The 21992-nt window shown below is 35.6% G+C and overlaps 1 protein-coding gene across 2 annotated transcripts in view; it reads right to left on the minus strand.

Moving 5' to 3' along the window:
• Window positions 1-17666, minus strand: part of LOC306866871 (receptor-type tyrosine-protein phosphatase zeta-like) — a 52210-nt gene extending 34544 nt beyond the window's left edge. For both annotated transcript variants that reach the window (XM_079412277.1, XM_079412276.1), the window contains exons 1-2: window positions 17383-17666; window positions 1104-1175 (exon numbers count right to left, since the gene is read on the minus strand). In XM_079412277.1, coding sequence (XP_079268403.1) covers window positions 1104-1175; window positions 17383-17446 — 136 coding nt within the window. In that variant the 5' untranslated portion in view covers window positions 17447-17666. The remainder of the gene's footprint in view (window positions 1-1103; window positions 1176-17382) is intronic.
• Between the last annotated feature and the right edge of the window lie 4326 nt (window positions 17667-21992).

Here is a 21992-nt window from a genome sequence, read left to right on the forward strand (position 1 = left end):
TTATTCGATCAATTAGTATACATGGAGAATGCGGGGTTTATGACCTATACTGCATCCAGTCACCTGGGGGCGATTGAGACGCTTTGGCTTCACTTTTCAAGACTTGTGTGGCACACGGAGCAGTAACATTTTAAAAAGTCAGTTGGGCGTCCAACTAAAGCTTTCCATGAATGAGTTTTTGTGCTAATGTTGTGGGAATGTTATTAAAAACAACAGTCTATTACTGTTACTGGAAGAATATTTGTTTATAACTTTGAGAGAACCTTACCAGAAGGTTAGCCAAACTTCTGAGAACGTTCTATATTAGCTGGGTCTTTTGATGTGCTGTAAAGATATACTCTAACGCAAAACTTCTTCCTCAATGCATGAAAACTAAAATGCTAAAATGCTACATGCTAATTGTTTATAAATGGTCACTGCATTGTCATCACAACCTTCAACACACTCAAATACAACCCTCCAGATTCACTGATACTGGGCGTTTTTACTCACTTCAAAGGTAATCACAATAGGTCATTTGCATAAAGTCTTAAAGGTGTGGCATCAAGAGCAGCCTAAACAGGATCAAAGAAATTCCTGGAAATTATGTAAAATTAAATTACTGCAACCAAAAGTATAAAATACGTCCCCTAAAGCATCTAAAAATTCATAATTCATCTTCTAATACTTTAAAACACTATATTATAAAGACAAAAAAAATCTCTGGTATACTGGGATTAAAAACAACATGAAGTCAGTTTCAGCAGCGATGAACATAACAACGGAGCCACAACATGGAGTCACAGTGCACGAAAGCCCAAACACACCCTGTAAACTTTGACATGCATTGGCTGGGCGAGATCAGACAGGACCTGCAATTTAGGCCATATTAACCCTGAAAGCCTAGTTAGATATGGATGAGTTTAATCTGTGGCATTAAGCCCTGCATGCTTAGACAACGATGATCCCTAAACCTGCACTGGGATGGGGGAAGATGCCACCAGCGCTTCAGTTCAGAGTGCATCTTTTTGGCAGGCCTTTTATACAGACTAAAGTCTAATCGCTATGCTCACTATGCAGAGATAATAAATAAGATGTGAGTACAGTTAGAATTCAACACCCACCTGCGTACGACCAGTCTATGTTCTCTGAGAGTTTCTTCTGTGATCTGAATCCATATGCTTCTGATACATCCGCTGAAAAAGAAAAAAATATCAGTTTATTCTGTCAAAATTACTAAATATGTTTGCTAAATAAAAATGTGTAACCGAATAAAGTCATCAAAAGGTCTATTTTGCATTTTTCTAATACAATGTTTTTCATTACTAATATATTATCAGTAAAACAATTGGAAGTTAGAAAATCATTCAAAATATTCATAATACACATTGTTTATATATCTCTTTACTCGATAAGAAATTCTCAGCTTTTTTTAATCATTGCAAAATGTAAATTATATTATCACCCAGTTCTATTCTGCTGAATGGATCAAATATATATACAATATATATAGTTCTATTCTGCTGAATGGATCAAATATATATACAATATATATATTTGATCCATTCAGCAGAATAGAACTGGGTGAGTGAGAACTGGGTCCAATCACATGCTATATAGGAGACAATACATCAAATCAATCCTTGTCGAAATACTACTGGATTCATTTAGTCCCACAATTGACTTTTTGCCCCCTATTGAATCCTATTTGATTATCAAAAGAACTTATTCACCATTCAGTGGAATGGAGTTTCCTTCTACCTCAGTTTGTTTCTGAGAACATCATTTTTCTTTTTTTGCATTTCAAAGAAAAATACTATTTCACTATTTACTGCTTTTATTCCAAAGCCAAGGCATTCTTTTTATGTAAAACACACAAAAAAGGAGTTATTATTTTTCCTTTTGTGTTCCATTGAAGTCATATGGGATTGGAACAACATGAATTTTACTTTTTGGATTAATTATGTATTCCCTTAATACTCCAAAACTGACTTCTAGTAAACAAACAGAGAAGCAGATGCAGTGGGAGAGGCATATAAACTCTAAAAGCCTTCAGCCGATGCTCTAATTAGCACATAATTAGCCTGCATGTCTAATGCATGTGGGTCGGATCCATAACTGTCCATAACTCAATCTGTGCCATTTTCAGACAAACAAAAACAGAACAAATCGGACAGACGGGACATCCTAAGCAGTCAACTATAACAGAGACGGAGACATTGCCTTTTTGATGATAGATTTGGTTTACTTTAGAATATAAATCCAGTTGACCAGACTTCTGAGTGATTTAAGCTAAATAAGCAATATTTATGATACCAGGGTCATTCTTATGGTAACAAACATGTCCTTTGAGTATTTAGTCCATATATAACACCATATTAAACTATGTAAAAGCCTCCATTCTACATATTAAGTAATATTACATTTTTACATATTTTTTAATCTGTTAAGTGCCTACAAAAAAAACGTAGTTTCCTTGATCTGGTATGCCACTTCTACTATATTTACAGTCGAGTCAAGTCAAGTCAAGTCACCTTTATTTATATAGCGCTTTTAACAATACAGATTGTGTCAAAGCACTTAACAGTATCAAATTGGAGGACAGAGTGTCAGTAATGTATAAAAAATAAGATTAAACACTCAATTTTCAGTTAAGGCATTTCATTATTGAGTTCAGAGATGGCATTGTCTAGATCAGTTTAGTTTAAATAGTATCTGCTAAATCAAATTGACGATAATCACTAGAAATTAAGTGTCCCCAGCTGAGCAAGCCAGAGGCGACAGCGGCAAGGAACCACAACTCCCTCTGTGACAGAATGGAGAAAAAAAACCTATATACAGGTATATTTATTTGCCATAATTTATTGATTTTGGACTAATCAGTGCTGTGCATTTTGAAATTATATTAAAACCATCTTAGAAAATTATTTTTATTGGAATTTTATTGGATTTTAAATAATTTTTTATTTAAAATGATAGTAAAATCAAATAAAAATACACTTAAAAAAAATAATAATAATAATAAATAAAAAAATTAAAAACCAAACTAGAATAAAATCAAATAAAATTAAATATAAAAAAATAAAATAATCAAAAGTCTTAGTAATAATGTCAGTTGGCAACATTATTAATAAAAGTAGTAATAATATCACAATGTCAATAAATACTTGCCATTCAGTTTTTTATGGGAGGAAAAAAAATCTGAACAAATCTGAAAAAAATCATTCTTTTTTTAGAGAATGACTTTGTTGCAGACATAATGTCAACAACAGTTATAAACATTTCATTTTTTCCCCATTCATGTAAATAGGAGCTGAATTACCAGAAAACAGCTGTCCTGGGGAGTGACCAAGATGATCAAGAGTTGCCTTTAAGGCCCACTGTTTAGTTCTAGGAGTGATAAGGAAGTCTATTAAGCTGTCAACAAGTTAAACTAAGTTAAACCACACAATCCCTCCATTCCTTTTAAGCCAACATCGTTTTCGGTTCCAGCAGTCTATTGCCAAACCTGGCCATGTTAATGCTTTTAAAAGATGAAAGAAACCTCCCTAAAGAGGGCCCTTACCCTTGGGAGAAAGGCCACAATACAAGCAACAATGGCTTTGACATGAAGCACCTTTAGTTAGGATACCCTACACTGAACAGGCTTGCCCACCTATTCACTAGCAACAGAAGTACAGTCTTGGCTCATCTTTCTGTTAGCTTTTGTCTATCTGTCTACACATTGGTTTTGGTCCTTTCAAGACGGTCTGTGCACCTGTTAGGCCATACAAACGTCTGCACACGTCTAGTCATACATGCTAATTATAGCTCACCCAGGGTTTAGCTTTTCTGAACTAATTTAGCACGCTCTGGGAATATTGACAACAATCAAGTGTATTTTGTTTCTTTACATTACCCTAACAAAAATGACTATGGTAACCACAATTTTTGCCAAAATACAATTGATAGAGTTACTGATTGTGTAACTAAAAAAAAAAATCTGTAAAATTTACAGTAAAAAACCAGCAGCTGTGGTTGCCAGAATTTTACCATAATAAATACGGAAGTAACATTTTAGGTTTTATGGTTTTAACTTAATTTACAGTTAAATACCAGAATTTCATTCACTGATATAATGTTAATATACCACGAAGTACTGAAATCTGTTTTGTACCTTTGTAATACACTGATAACCACCCAAAGCAGATGGTGATGAGAGTCACCTGATGAAACAATTACATGTAATGTCAAATACAGTTTTTAGAACTTACTGTTAACCATTTAACAGGTTTTTACTGTAGCATTTTTACAGTCTTTTACCTTTAAATTCATGGTCATTTTTTACAATGATGAAATAGAAGTACACTTTAGCGTAATTTTAAAAAGAACACATCACAGAAATGATATACTCAAGTGTGAACTAATGTAAAATATTTTCAAGCAGGTAAATATCACGTAATTATTATTTGTAATTAATGTATTATTAAAAATGTGTGAATGTATCGTCAATTAGCAAGCTTGTTAGCATAGTGCTAACTAGTTTAGAAAAGGACTAAATATGGAATAGCATAGCCACTAACACACTTGTACTATTTCTGCCAGTTACTTAACCAGTTAGTTCTATGCTAAGCTAGTAGGCTAAGCTGTTAGCTAGCCAACTGAACATCCCATTAACCATTTGACAGAATGATGGCAAAAAATTTAGCATGCTAGTTTGTGGTTCCAAATTCAGCCAAGCTCTTAGTTTCAAATGGAGAACAAAGAAAAACTTTTGACAAAAGTCATTTCTGTGCTATTAGTGTCAAAATACATTTAAAACATACCTTATGTTTGGGTGAATTGCCCCTTTAAGTAAACCATACAAAAATTAGCCATGGTTTTACTGTAGTAAAAGTAACTTTGTTTTTTTTGGCACACAGTGAATATCATTTGTTTAACCAAAGTTTTAATACAAATACCATGGTTAAACTATGGTTAGTGCAGCGAAACCATAATTTGTCGGTAACCATGGTTTAACTATAGTAACCATTGGTTTTTTTGGTTTTATTTGTAGTAAAACCCTGGGTAATTTTCATAAAGGAAAGAAAAGGTTATAGACATTTGCATTACAAGGAATCAATAGTGTAATTTAAACAGAAAAATGTAAAATTAGCTAGTTAATAGGAGCAAGATCACAGTAATCAACAATATAAGATAACAGCTACAACATAATCAAGTGATTGTATTTGATCCTGTAGCTGCAAGGAGCCGTACTGAAACTTGAGCCACATTGAAAACCACACAGGTAAGAATAACAAAGGAAAATAAATTATGAAAAAGCTCTGAAGTCAGCAGAGAGGCAACCATTCACTCGCTCCTTTCCGCTGAACTGCGCCCATGTCCGTTCTCATGGCCTGCCCCATTCACCGTATCAATACAAACACAACAATGAGATCAGTGGCTCGGCCGTGACAGCCACGGCGGGACTGCTGGTCCATGCATTGTAACGCCTTGCTGCCTGTCTGATTGCTTTTGTCTGACAGGACCCATATTCCCTTTCACCCAATCAACAGCTCTCATGTGAGCCAAGAGCTTATGGGCTTGATTTCCTGGTACATGGTGTAACAGAGAGTGAATGAAATATAACAAGGACCTGTTGCATACTAGACAACAAGGTGAGGAGGTTTGGTTACTCTGTACATACTCGAATGTTTTGCAGACATTTCTCTAATGACGCTCTATAGCTTATAAGCTTATTTGAAGCTGTAAACATTCAATGGTGGTTCACTTGCCTTTCATTTTTACAAATTACAATAGGACAAAGATATATCCACCCTATAAGGATAACTATATCAGTATAGTTGTCATTTAAAAAAAAAAAAAATTATATATATATATTGTCATAAATAAACTGTTCACTCACTTCAATCATCAACATAGTTATAGCTATTTCATCATATTTATGACGGAAAAAAAATTATTTAGGTAACATTTAAAGGATAAAAATATCAGTGCTCAGTTCCTACAATTATTGTCAAAGCTGAACAACATGTTGTTCAGACCCCAAGGTTCTTCCAAATAGAAAGAATAATAATAGGTTTGTAATAACATGTAGGTGAGTAAATGATGAAAAAAAAAACAAAAAAAAAACAGGCAAAGCATCTTGGCTCAAGATTTTTAGGTTCCATAAGAACCAGCAAAAGGATATGAAAGGACTGACATGAGGACTTTAAAGAGGAACAGAAACCAAGACCATACAGAAAGGTAACAAGAGGGTAATGCAAGGAAGGTGACCCTTTGTTCCTTACCACTCGAATGCATTAGGAACGAGAGAAGACAACCACTCCTTGAAGACATGTGCCAGAAGAAGACACTTCAAACCTCAGCTGTCATTAGTGAAATTAAAGGTGTGCAACCACACAACAGAGTCATCTCGAAAGATGAGACAGAAGAGAGCAGCACTCAAGATTAATCCCGGGCAACATAAGGTGAGAAAAAGAAATCAAAGACCAAAGGGTGATTTTGTTAAAATCCTGTTGACAGGATCGCAGAAAAAAAAGCAGCGACTACTTGCACTTAGTACAAAACATACATATATACAGTAGTGTGAAAAAGATTTTGCCCCCTTCCTGTTTTCTTCCATATTTATAGCAGCTCTTTAATATTTACCTCCCCCTTTTTCAAGGGACCATAAGTAATTGGACAGTTTACTCAAAAGCCATTTCAGGGGCAGATGTGGGCTATTCCTTTGTTATTTCTACATCAATTAAGCAGGTAAAAGGTCTGGAGTTGATTTTAAGTGTGCCATTTGCATTTGGAAGATGTTGCTGTGAACCCACATCATGTGGTCAAAGGAGCTCTCCATGCAGGTGAAAAAGACAATTGTTAGGTTTCAAAAACAAAACAAATCCATCAGAGAGATAGCAGGAACATTAGGAGTGGCCAAATCAACTGTTTGGTACATTCTGACAAAAAAAAGAACGCACTAGTGAGCTCAGCAACATAAAAAGGCCTGGACGTCCACAGAGGACAACAGTGGTGGATGATCTGAGAATCAAAATGTGTCAATATGGACATGACTGTATATATATATATATATATATATATATATATATATATATATACATATTAGTGCTGTCAAATGATTAATCACGATTAATCGCGTCCAAAATAAATGTTTTTGTTTACATAATACTATGTATTTGTACTGTGTATATTTATTATGTATACATAAATACACACACACATACAGTAAAAATAATGACATATTTACATGTGTACATTTATATTCTTATATTTGATATTATATATAAATATATGTAACATAAACATAACATATTTTTCATAAATATATACATGCATGTGCTTGTATTTATAATAAATATACACAGTACATATACATATATTATGTAAACAAAAACTTTTATTTTGGACACGATTAATCGCGATTAATCATTTGATAGCACTAATATATATGTGTGCGTGTGTTGTATACACACACACACACACACACACACATATACATATATATATATATATATATATATATATATATATATATATATATATATATATAATTGCTCTTGGTATCAGTATCAGCCAAGCTCATTGAAAAAACTCTGTTGTTCATTAATAAACAAAACAAACAAAGAACGATGCAGTCATATACCTCTACCTTTTTTATTCATATCCAATAATATCAAAACTACTGTTTCTAAGCTCTTAATCTATGGCAATAAGCTTTGAAGTCATCTAGTATATGTATATCTATATGTATGTGAGCAACAGCACATAGCCAAGATTAGCATGTAAATTTGGCCATCTATCTGTATGTTCAGTTAGCCTTTGTTTAACAAGCTAACATGAAAAGCTCATACAAATTTTAGTCAACAGATGCCATGCTAAGCTGTTAGCATGCTAAACAAGCTATCATGATAACGCTACATTATAATCAGGCATTGACGAAGAGGGATAGAATTATGCTAAAGGCTCGCTATTAAACTCTCCTCGATAAGTTTAGCTTCAATTTCCTGTGAGACAACCGAAAATGTGTCAAGACCAGGTCAATTTTTGTCTATTTAGGAATAGCATGCATCCATTTAGATTTTTTACATTGTAATAATTACTCCTAATATAAAATATTCTATAGAAGAGTATTTTACTGAGCTGGCTGAATGGAAATTGATAGCAATAACGCAGCCAGCAAGCAAACAGAGTGAGCAAACAGTTTGTTGCCACATTGAGCAGATGAAGCTTATAGGTGTGTAGGATACACAGAATCTCTGTTGGAGTGTGAGACGTGATGCTGCTGAAGTGTGTGTGGGTAGAGGATGTGCTTTTAATTGCACTGTAATCTTGCTCCGGTGCATTCCAGCATCAACCCTGCTATGTTACCCGATAAGACTGATAGCGACCGGGTTCATCAAGGACAGGACATTGCTTGTAAGTGTGATTTATTTCTCATCATCCTGTTGTCAGCTGGTATTGCATTAGCCACTATGTTTAGTAATGTTAAAAGCCAAGAACAACACCAACTGACAAATGTGCATAATTTATTAATTTTATGCAATTTAAATATAAAAATCTTAAATTTATGCCTTTTTAAAATGAATTAATATTATGGAAAAATACATGATTGACAAGAAAAAAAACTTGTCTTGGTGTGTTCATGAGCGATGTAGTGGTCCCTGATTAATGAATGAATTAATCTTTTGAATTGGATCTTCTTAATGAATAAATGAACCAATCTGAATGATTTGTTCATAAATCTGACTGATCCAGTTCAGTTTACTTCATGATTCAATCACTATCTTTCAAGTTCACAGCTCAATCTTTAAAATGCATCCTGTCCATAGGTTTGATACAATATGAGGGTGAATAAAGGATGACACAATCTTCATTTTTGGGTAAACTATCCCTTTAAGAAAATTATACCAACCCCGGTCCACATTAAGACAGGTTATCTTGGCCAAAGAGACGTTTTAGCTAATTAGCATGCAGGAAACGTTTTTGTTATTACTGCAGGAAACAAATGGACCTCGGGCCAACTCACATCCACCACCATGAACACAGTTTCAGACCAGTTTCTTCCACAAAGACTTGCCTGAAGTTACGAGTTTACTAATGTTTGACTTCACTGAGTGAGCTCAAGCTCTTGATGTGACTATAACAGCGTCCTGAGTCAAAAAATACAAAGTGAAGTGTACCACTCAATTCTGCCTCAAATGCAAAACAGCAGTAAATATTTATAGTTAGATTGGCCATGTTTTAAAAATGGGATCCATCTGAGCCTTCTATTTTATAGAGAAAAAGTGCTTTGATGGCAAAAAAAAGGGACGCTGTTTCACAAAAAAAAAAAAGGCCAAAAAAAGATGCGAAAAGCAAGAAAGAAAACAAGAGCAAAACTGGAATGAAAATGAAATGATTCTGTGCTCTAAAAGTCATGTCTGTCAATTTAACTACCCATTCTGAAGACATCTTCAAACTAAATATTCTCTTTTTTGCTGCTTAGATATTCAAAGAGAAGAGAAACCAGATCAAACAGGTGTGATCAAAATGCGGTCCAGATGCAAAGTCAAATCTCCCACATGAGCACCAGAGCTCAATGTTCTCTAAGCCATGGCTCCAACCTTTTTTTTTTTTTTATTACATTTTGCACTTATTTTAATTGCGCAATATGAGAAAAAAAATTATTTTGAGAAGACAAAATCTTTATCTCGAGTGCTAGTGCCAAATTTTGTGACTGTGATCAACTATTTCTGTCTTTAGTAATATAATATCTGGATTAGAATAGACTGGATTTGTGATTGATCATTGAAAAAATTATCATGCTGTAACTTTGGGCGGCCAAAAATTATTATTTTTATTATTATTCAATAAATGTAATACTGTATATTTTTTATATTTTTTATCAAGATTAAAAACATTTAATCAGGATTTTAAAATGTGGTATATCCAATTAGTAACTAAAGAACTTAATTATTGATGAAACGTCTTGAATGTTATTGGAAGCTAATCGAGTCAAGTCATGTTCTGAGAAGCTGTCAAGAAAATGCCAGTAAAAAACATCTAAGCAAGAACAACATCCTGAGAAATGATCAACACAGACGCACATCTTGTATACAGAGCCATTCTCTCAATGAAGAAAGAGCGCTGTACATCTGAGACGAATCATTACAGCCAGATTTCCACATGCTCAGAGGCTTCATGAGGAACATAAGGAGTTTCTGATTAGGTATGAGCCAGCCTAGACAAAAATACATTTAATCTAGGGCCCACCAGCACTCACTAAGAGCCAAAACCACAAACAGGGAAATTATTAATTCTCATAATTAGACAGCAATAGGAGCATAAAGGTTTGGACATTTAGAAAAGTTTTAGCTTTTTGTAACACTTCACAATTTAAATATTTCTTACATTTTTTATTTTATTTTTTTTACCTGGAATATTATTTTCCAACCAATCAGAATAGACCTAAAATCCATTTTTGGGTCACAACACCTGTCAAGAAACAGGACTATAGAATATTTCATCATATGAACCAAAGAGCTTCAAATACTCTTTGAAGTCTGTATGAGAGTATCTTGTACACCAAGTAATAAAGCAGTTTAATATGATGAATCTTGGCTGGAGCAATGGGAGTTCCAAGAAGTGTTAGAGGCTCTCCGATGTGTCTCCTCCTCTCATTCAAAGCCAGAGATTACCCACTCAGCCTAGTACATATTCCAAAAGCATTACTACGAGTTTAATGAAAAAGTGGGGAGGAATTTGTAATTGTTCTTTCACCTGCATCGGGCCACAGCGGTTTTCCCCGGGACATATGGTGCAGACGGGGTCAACTGGATTAACGAGAATCAGCCCTAATTAAGAGACTCTGAAGATCTCCTATTATTTCTTTGATGGCCTGGAGGACCCATGCGAGTAGCTATTTGGAGTGGTATCCTAATTGAAAAGGGCACGGATTCTCAAATGGGGGAAGACTCTGAGAGTATCCAGAGGACTGTCAACTGCTGCAGTGTCCTTGAGTGACACTGAAACCTTTTCATTTAAAATCTCAACTCTAATAGGCGTCTATGGAGTCATCATCTGACTAATAGGATTTTTTTTTTTTGGATGTTAGTCTAACATTTTTTCAATGTTACAACTTCTGAGAGCATTAATGCTTCTATAATGTTCGCAAAATTATAAAATGGAATGTTCCTTTAACATTTGCATAACTAAGAAACAACATAAGAACAACATAGGGTAAAATGATGATCATATATCACATAAGGTCGAATGATGATAATTTATCTACAATTGCAGCCCTCAGATGACATCATAAGAGGAAAGTAACTCAGCACTGTCAAATGCGCTTGTAAATCTTATAAGAGCCTTGATTGTGAGATAAGCTTTTGCCCTGGTCTTTGTCCTATTTGAGCCCAATCTGGGGGAGATCAGCAAACCACCCACAGCTCATCCACCAGCTGTCTCCTCCTTACCCAGATGTGGATCTGTGTCATCTTCTTGTAGAAGAGGAGACCTTCAGTGTTTATATGATCAGAACAGTCTGTTTATATGAGCAAAACTAGCCTGCTAGTATCAAAGTCAACATGTTCATTCAGGCATCAACAGCGTATAGATTGTCTTATGATGAGTTCAGATTGCAATTAACCTTTGAAAGCCGACCCTTTCATCAGAGTCGAGAGACTAGTGGGCAGCGATCTGACATCCAGCATAGTTGTGCTTTGGCAACCCAAGTTCAAGTATTGATGAAGTAAAAGTCTTTTTAACCAGACTTTTACTGTACTTTACCAAAGTCCCTTTATGATAAGTCAGTTCACTCAACAGCCATATTCATAACTCCCCAAGCAGCGATTTCATATACAATACAGCTCTTATCTTGAAAGGGGAAAGACTGAAATCTCTGTAACAGTTTGCTGAAATTAAATTTGAATGACTTTTCAAATCAGGAATAAAATATGTGCTAAAATATAGTGCTTTCATCCTTGTCAGAAGATACTGTGTAAGGTAGAGTAGCTCATGCCCCTCAGGAGAGTATACAATACAACCTTTTGTAGTCCTATACATACTATCAATTATTAATCTTCAAACTGCTGCCATTCTATACAAACAGAGTTGAAGCTACTTCAAGAACACAAGTGATTTAAGAAGAAAACACAAGCAGTTTTGATTGTCCTCTCTTTGGGTGCTCCCAGTGACCTCAGACTTTATACTCACACAGTGTCAGAGACCAAGCGACTATATCATAGTGTCCAAACTTTACTTTGATTTGTATTCAGCATCCTCTCCAAGGTCTACTGAATGAAAGCAGAGATCTAGACCACACACCTCTAGCCTGGAAAAGAACAGGAAGGGATCTCAAAGCATCTTAAGCTAGCACTCAACAGACCTGCTCTTGTTTTCTCCAATTGCAGACGGAAGCAGCTCTTTCAGTAGCATGACAGCAAACCCTAGTCTGCTGTCATTAATTAAGTGGCAAGTCAGGGATACTGACCCAATCGGCAGAGAGCCATTGGGGCCCCGGCAGAGCCTGTCAATCTATATGCACTGAGATGAAGATGCTGAGATTCCCAAGGGACACAGAGTGAGGGAAACTTCTTTCATTGGATTTAGAGCTAAAGGAAAATCTGAGGAGATGAAATGGCATATGAAAGACTGGAAATTGAATTAGAGTTTTTTAAGAGTTTTTAAGTGGTTTTTGTCTTATCTTATGATGTTAAGGTGTTCTGGAGGGAATTGTTTGTCACAAACGACAAGAAAAAAAACTCTAGTCTGACCGATCAAACTCATACATTTACAAAAATCCTAACATTTTAATCAGGGATGCAGTGATAATAAAAATTTGGCAATGTGCAATAACCATTGTTCCTTTAACAATGACAATAATGATGTGTTCTATTCTACTCTATATCTATGAATCTATAATTTAGCGTTTTCTCACAAAACTTTTACATTCCCCCGAAAAACTTTGAATTAGCTTGCAAAACTTATGCAGTATCCTGAAAACGTTTTCCATTTGCTTGCCAAAAATTTGTGATGGAAATATGAGGTGAGAGGAAAAACTATATTGCAACATTTTTGCAAACAAACACTAAAAGTTTTGTGAGCAAATGCAAGGTTTCTCAGGGAAATACGTTTGCAAAAGAAGGTCAAAAAATAAAAATTTTTATACAGATTTTAAATAAATCTAACTACATTTGCACAGGGTTTGGATCTGTTTCTAAAAAATCCTTTTTTTTTTTTTTTGCTATTTTAGACTAAAATCTAAGTGGATCTGAATGTAATGGATCAGATTCGCCAAAAAAACTATTTTTTTTTGACTATAGAATTAATCACTTTCACTATATGGACAAAAACAGTTGAAACATCCTTCAAAACATCATATTTTGCATTCCACATAAGAAAGCAAGCCATACATGTTTGGAAAAACATCAGGTTGAGTAAATGAACTTTTTTTGGGAGGGGGGGGGGGGGTGAACTATCTCTTTTATAACTCTATAAATACACCCAGCAGTGCTCTCATAGGTGTTCGCAATAAAAAAAAACGCAAAGAGGAAAGCCTTTGACACTCTCAGTTCAAGTTCACTCCTCTCTCCCACACAGACGCACAAAAGTACCCCAACTCGCTCATCCATCCTTTGTGACATGGGAGCACCACCACTGGGACAAATCAGGGGCCCTCCTGAACGTCACACTCACATGCCACATACAATAAGACCCCCCTTCCTGTCCAGACACCCTACTTTGTTGCATGTCCACGAGCACCGGCCGCCTCTTGCCAGCCAGGCACAAACAAATCGAGCAGCTGACAGCATAATTCACTAAGCAGGACTGGCCCAAGGCCATGGGCAGGATGGTGCAGAGATTTGGCTCACCACTGAAGCCCCCCTCGCCACCATCCCATCCACCGCCCCGGTCCATTCAGGCTCGGCCCCTCCACTGTCTTGGGAAGGAGAGAAAAGACAGGACTCGGAGACTCAGTGTGTCCCCTCCGCATGCCTGAGTGAATGTGCTTGAGCCTAATACCGAATAATCTGTTCATCAAATGCCCCCGCTGCCGTCGAGAGGAAATCTGCTCGCGCTTTCACAAGTAGATTCGGACAGGGGTCTGGATGCCAAGCTACCCCAAGTGCCCCCACCAAAGAGCAAAAAGAAAAACAGACAAAAAAGTGCTGGTCACAAACAGATGCTTTAACACTGAACAAACACAAAGATTAAAGAAATATGCATAACAATAGCATGACTGCAGGTGAGATAATGTTTTTATACAGTTCTATCAAGAAGTTAAAAGTGAATGATTTACATTTCAGAAAAAAATATGGCTAGTTATTTTTTCTGTTTTTGCTCCAATAATGAAAACAGTCCCAAATGAAGCCAATGAATGAATCATTGTTTTGAACAAATTAGTAAATGATTCAATAAATCACTCAAAAATAAAGTGACTTGTTTTACTCTGGAAAAAAAATCAGTGCTCTTGAACAAAGAGGTTGACTGAATGTCTCGTTCATAAAAACAGTTGAATTACATTACAAACTCTGCCAGTTATTAGTCTCATTTCCTGAATGAATTAGTGTTTTGAATAAATGGGTAACTGATTCAATGACTCCTGAATAAGTCAGTGATCTTGAATGAATTGTTTGACTGAATAATTCAATGACTTAATCTTAAAAACAGTTTCTGCATTCAGATGTATGTACTACACTATTTATACCATATCTTACTATGATAAAATAGTAAGAAAGTACACTGGTACACTGTTATAAATTCAGACAGTCACTTGTTTCATTTCCTAAATGAACCAGTGTTTTGAATGAATCGGTTGAGTGAACGATTCTATGACTCACTCATGAAGATAATCAAATGTTTTTTTTCCTGAACGAATCAGTGTTTTTGAATGAATCAGCTGAATGAATCTTTTGTTACTCACTAATGAATCAGTTCACTTGTTTCGTTCCTGAAGGATTCATTGTTTTTGAACAAACTGGATGAGTGAATGATTCAGTGACTCACTCGTTAAGAGAGCTACTTGTTTCATTCCTGAACGAATCAATGTTTTTGAATGAATCAGTTAAGTGAATGATTATGTGACTCCATCATAAATCGAGTCACTTATTTCTTTCATGAATGATTCTTGTTTTTTTTAACAAAATGGTTGAGTGAATGATTTTCTGGCTCCCTCATAAATCATGTTTTGCTTTCAGAATAAATCAGTGTTTTTGAACAAATCATTTGAATGAACCATTCAGTGATTTACACAAAAATTGTTGCCACCTACTGGTCTGACGATATAACCTGCTGAAAAAAAATCACTGAACATCCCCTTTGCAAATGCGCAAGCTCACAATCTGTCAGAAATGGCACAAAAACAGATGAGCGAAACAACTTTCATTTTCTGCTGACATCACTGAGGCCACATAGGCTATTGGATAATGTAGTCAAACAGCTATTTAGTTACCAAACTTGCATTCAGTCTGTAACTGATGTATAAGTGATGTATAAGTTATTTTCCCCATTAGCTACATATCCTGTTTCACTCTGGAAGAGATGTGTATTTTAACATTGAAAAATGGCACACTTCACCTTTAAGCCTAAAACGGTAGTTCTGCTTGGACACACAACTAATTGGAGCATGTAGAGACACACACTGCCACACGTCCCTCACAGGTGAACACACATGAGGCATGTGGCAGGGGAGGGGTCGCGTGAACCCCAGACTGACAACTTTACAGTCCGCAACTACCATCTGTCACAAACCCAAGACCCGACAAACAACACAGGGACTTTCTCAGTGGAAAAACAGAGCAGTGCCAAAAAAAAAGTGTAGAAGGGAAAAAATTTGTTAGCTATAGTACAACACTTGGGAAGACAGATGGTGAGAGAGAGATTTCATTCACTAGCTCGCGTCCTAAAGATCCAGCCCTTCCTTTGTGCCACACATTTCATCACGGCATCATTTAGAACACCAAACTGAAAAGAAGAAAAGTAGTAAGGGACGAAGGAGCAGCTGAGTGCTTTTTTTTTTTTTAGCAGGTACCGACTTACTATCTTGGTTCACTAGCTAATTTACAAAAGGGCTTTTCCAAGTCCTAAGTAAAATGGCTTTGGCCAGCTCTTAGAGGCTTTGTCTCAGACGGCATCCAAAAGATTAATCCAGGCATATCAGTCGCTCCTTGGCACTTCGTAACAGATAGCAGACAAAATAATGAGCCTAGGATTGAAGCCTGGGTTTGTATAAGCATTTGTCACTTTCTACTGAACTGGGCTCGGGGAAAGTTTGAACAATAGTGGCATATGTTAACTTTGAGCCAAGTTATGCTTTTTTCACATAGGGTACTTGCACTGTATAACAAACTAAACTACAAACAGCAATAGCCAAATTTTTGTTACAGGCTTAAAAAACGTTCTCTAATTTCTTTCATTTTTCTTTAACAGTTTAGACCAACAAGTCAATTTAAAGGTAAGATAAGGTAGATATACCTTAGAAGTGAACTTATTGTGCTCTTATTGGTTCCAGTATTGTCAGTGGTTTTAGACTATACTGACACCTATTGGTCTGGATGAATGAAGTTTACTAAATGCTTCTGCTTTGCATTGAATCTGTTTATCTGTTTTTCTTTTATTTATTATTTTCCTCCTTATAATAGACATTCTTGGATTCAATCTCAACAAATATACACCTGTTCCAGGTGCTAGCTGATTATTGATTAGTATATTAGTAGTTATTAGTGATTATTAGTAGTAGTAACTTAGCCATTTGTATTACACTGTTGGTCATGTGATCTCAACCTGACAGTGCCCATAAAGGGGAACCCACTCCATGTAGAATAAAACAGCTTTTTCTTGATATGATTCCTGTCAGCTAATGTGACTAAATGCCACTTAACAGTATTTACAAGTATTCTTTCCTTTATGTGCAAAAACAGAAACTGTGAATGAACTTATCAGTGTTGTGAATTTGGCATCGCATACATATAAAGCAATTACACTACAGTTTCCAATTTTAATGGTTGAAATATTTTACAGTGCAGAAAAATCCATTAATTGAGCTGATGATTATGAATTTAGAGGCATTATATAACTACAAAGCATATGCTCAGGCAGACTCTCCGTTTAAACAATGTTTCATGCTCTTTTGTTCAGTATTGACTGGCAATACAATACAACATACATAGCAGACAAAAATATATAGGCCTATTTGAATTGCCACGATGTGACTCATTATGAAAGAACGACGTTGAAATGTTGGGCATAGATCACGTTTAGCTAGAAATACATCATGTTTAAAGTTTGAACCCCAAGTTCAATAGAAATCCCCTTGGTGTGTAACCTATAACATCCAGCACTGTACTGCATTACATAAACTACACTCATTAATAAGCCCAATAATGAAGGATTTATTAAAAACACATAAAGTGAAGTAGAGACTCCTGCTATGCATACCTGTTTTACTGAAGAGTGCGATCTGCGCGAGAAAGAGTGCGCATCTCGTCGCAAGCGCTTCCATTATTCTCTGAATGCGAAGAAATATTGCTGCTAGGCATAAACAAGGTGAAGACAATCGAGACGACAGAGGAACACCTCTCCCGAGGAGCTGGAAGGTATCACATTGGTTGGGTAACGGGAGGAGATACCCCCTTCAGCGGTCAGATCCACTCCGCTCTCCGCTGCATGGATGAGCGCGCGTCCGGATGAAGCGCATCGCTTCGCGCACCGTGAGTTCGGCTGGAAGTGCGCGCGCCGCCCACAGACCACCACACACAAAAAAAGTTTGGTAACACTTTCTATGGAGACTGTATATATAACGCATCCTAAATGTACAACATATAATTAGAAAGTCTTTGCGAAAATAATTCTAACCACAGACTATAATGGATTATTCTGCATTTAATAATCTTATGAGAAATACTTACTGCATTATAATACACACTGTAATGCATTATTACTTTCATAGATGATTGTGACTTTATTACTTTCATATGATGATAGATGATCATACCTTTAACATAAGATACTACAATAAAAGTGTCTGCTTAAAAATATATCAATATATTATCTTTATACAACTCTATACATAATCTATTAAATTTGAGTAACTTACATTTCAGGCAAAACGTGCCCAGTTAGTTCGTATATTTCTTCTTTATCGATGAAATTTGTTCCAAATGAAGGTTCACTGATCTGAAAGCTTTGGGTCTGGAGCGGAGCGGAGAGAGACAGGGGGTTTCCCGACCCGCTCCAGCTCCACTCCGGGTTTTCCATCCCCATTCCTGAGGCGAGAGAAAAACTCCACTCTCTGCTCCGCTCTTATTCCGCAATCCTCACATCTGAACGCAGTGGGAACAGACAAGTGGAGTAAGGTGAAAGATATGTGAAATGAAATAAGACAACATTTTTAGTTCTATGGCCAATATACAGAGGCAGACAGTAGTGAAGTAAAATTAGCATTTTAATTTAAGTGTATTCAACTGATCTCTGTAATCGCTTTTCACCGAAATAGTGCTAATTCTTGTCCCGGTGTGTCGCCGAAATCTGAGCCGGTGCAGGGCTGCTGTTCGCGGGGGAACTGTGAAGACCGCCGCCTCGCGTTTCACTCGTAGCTGAAAGATGCCGTGACTGACTCCATAACCTGCCCATAAACAAACAGTAGCTATGATTAAGAACACATTTTTACATCAAATTAACTTAAACTCAGTACTAAAACAAATAAAATCCATTTATGTTATGCAAGGCCAAAGGCGTTTCCACCATGCCCGCTGCTGACTGACATCTCGTCCTTATGTTGCGTTGTGTAAAATAATACAATTTACAGCACAGTAAAGACTTTATAAAACGTATACCTTTATTTCGCTAAATAAGTGCACCAAATCGGTGGAAGCGGCACTGAGAAACACTCTCCTGAAGAGGACTCAAACAGCCCGTGCTCTGACTGTAAAGGTCGGTACAAACAACTAGCGGCGACCAAAGCCAACAGTCGGCTTGGTGTGGCCCGGCCTTAACTCAGCAGCTGGGTTGTTTAATCGGAGACAGGCTCAACCCAGCTGTTGGGTAGAAAAAAAATGACCCAGCAACTACAGAAAAATACCTAGCACCAGGGTAAAAATATTAAAAAGAACCCAATAAAATGTACCAACATTTGGGTTAAAAAAAATAACCCAGCATTTTTTAGTGCATAAAACATGGAAACACAACGTGTGTATTGTTGTGTAATATGTTTAATTTTTACTTTTAAATTTAGGATATAACTGGCCTTCATGTATAAATAGGTATGATTAATTTTGTGAAATAAAGCAACAACCACAAAAGACCAAGGTGTTAAATGCAATATCCATGCCAATATCAGTGACCTCTTAACTCGAGGGAATGAATATTGGTTAACTAAAAGAGTAGCTAAAGCATCATCAGTGACCCTGAAAACAAGATGTTATATGCATTTTTGCACCCTTTTATGCACATGCAGACACATTCCATTAAGACACATTCCAATGCAAAGAGATTATGAGAAATGTGATGATCAGATTTCAAAAGGTGTGGTAAATATTTGTTATAGAGAAAGAGAGGTGTAACTGCTTGAATGAGATATATCCTTAGGGATCAGAATGTTCCTTGATTCGTTTGTATGAACAGTGTTAGTTCAGAACATTTGACTCAAAAGCAAAGAGTGAGTCATGTTGACTCTATTAGCAGAAACTAGGCTATAGGGTGAGGAAAAAGTACAGAATGTTTGTAATGATAATGATTAATAGTTTCTGTTGTATAGTAAATGTTTATTACTCATCAAAGAAGTGTTATATCAAAGCCAGTTTCCACCACGGAAAATGCAATTCTGAGAATAAAAATAAGAATTGTGAGATATAAACTCTGAATTATGAGGAAAAAAAGTCAAACTTGCAAGAGGTAATCTCGCAAGATGAATTGTGAGAGGTAAACTTGGAATTGCAAGAAAAAAGTCAGAATTATGCTTTTACATCTTGCTATATCTTGATTGTGAATTTAGCTTTTATTGGCTAATAAATATGCTATTTCCAGCATGTTCAGAAAAGTAGCCATGGCTTGCAACACTCTTCAGAAGTAGGTTATCTCTGAAGGCTGTTGAGGAAACTTGGCTCAATTTAATAAGAAGCACAACTCATTAGGCACAACAAGCTCAGACTGTTTAAACAGACACTGCTCAAACAAACCAAGATCAGCATCACACAAAAAAACAGTGGAGAAAGATCAGATAATGTAACCTTCACATCTTCGATGACGGCATAGTAGCTATGGAACTGGAAGTGCTTTTATTTTCAATATTGTGCGCCTTTTGGAGACTTACATTCAATTAAATATGTGGTTTACAGTTCAACTTGATACAAAAAATTGGGTCCCAAAACTAGTAATATACTACCCATGTTATGAACGCAGAGACCATGCGAATTCATTAACATAATTTACCAAGGATTATCTTTAATTTATGCAGAGTCTGTTCTTCAGTTACAAAACTGCATGTTTCACGGGGGCCCACTAAAACTGCATTTACATCCATGGAGCAGCATTGTTTTGTATATATGGGTGTATATTTATTTCTGTGTATTTGATAAACTTATAATCTCATCCAGTAAAAATAAATAAATTAATGAATAAGAAACAAACAAATAAACATCCTGTTGTCCTTAAATGACCTTTTAATTAACAGTGTTTCTAAGTTCTGTACTCTTAAAATATTTTTTTATGTTTGATGCATTTAAGATAATAGAAAAGACCAATGTAATAATAATAATAATAATAATAAATAAAATTGACACTGTTAATAAATTCAGTTTTCTTCATAAATAATACATATATAAGCATGTGGTAGACAATTTAACATTTGCATTGCACAGCACAAATAAAGATTGTCAGTATTCTGTTTGCATAGATTCAGAATAAAAATATGTTCTGCTGTGTGTTGCTGTTGGGCAAATATGAATAAGTCTAAACATGCCTAAATGTTCACAAGAAAACAGGATTCCACATTCCCGAGAGTTTAGTGCTCCATAGTGACAAGACTGCAAACATCCCTAAAAGCTAACAGATCATTCAAAGCAGTGAATTATTGCCTTTGCTGAACTTTGTGCAATTCTCCGCAGTTGAGTGCATGCTTTGGGAGCATAAGAAATAAGTCAAAATGGATGTAATGACTTTTGACACATCATTATTGACTATCAACTATGCCTCTTTTTTTAGATTTAACATGCAAGTATAACAAAATACTTGTACTATTAATAAATATAACATTTATTAAGTGTTTAACTGTCACTTATGACAGAATATGCAATGATGGGAAATAGATGTTTTCACTGCTGTTCTATGCAGCGTCGAGCATAAAGCATCTTATTCGAGAAAATAAAAATATTTTTGAAAGGGTACTAGGAAACGTTTTGAATCAGAAAAAAAGAGTTAAAATAAAAAATTAAAAAAATTAATTAAGTATTTAAAAATACATCTTAAATTTACAACTTTATCTCGCATTTGTGACTTTATATCTCATATTTGCGATTTCATATCTCAGGTTTGTGACTATATTTTACAGTTGCAACTTTATACCTCAATTACGACTTCATATCTCACATTTGTGACTTAATATTACAATTGTGACTGAATATATCACATTTGCGAAGTTATTTCTCATATTTGTGACTTTATATCTCACAGTGGTGACTTACTGTAATATCTTACAGTTGCAACTTTATATATATCGCATTTGTGACTAAATTAAGACTTTATGTCTCACAACTGAAACTTTATTTCTCACAACTGCGACTCCTTATCTCACAATTGTGATTTTATATCTCACATTTGCGACCTCATATCTCACATTTGCGAATTCATATCTCACTTTTGTGACTTTATATTTCACAATTGTTACTTCGTATCCAACATTTGTGACTTTATACCTCACAATTGTGACTTCATATCTCACATTTGTGACTATATTTCAACTGCAACTTCATATCTCACAATTGCGACTTCATATTCAACATGTGAGATTTTATATCTCACAATTGCGACTTCATATCCTATATTACCTACTT

The sequence above is a fragment of the Barbus barbus genome (genome assembly GCF_936440315.1).
Source record: "Barbus barbus genome assembly, chromosome: 48".
Taxonomy (NCBI): domain Eukaryota; kingdom Metazoa; phylum Chordata; class Actinopteri; order Cypriniformes; family Cyprinidae; genus Barbus; species Barbus barbus.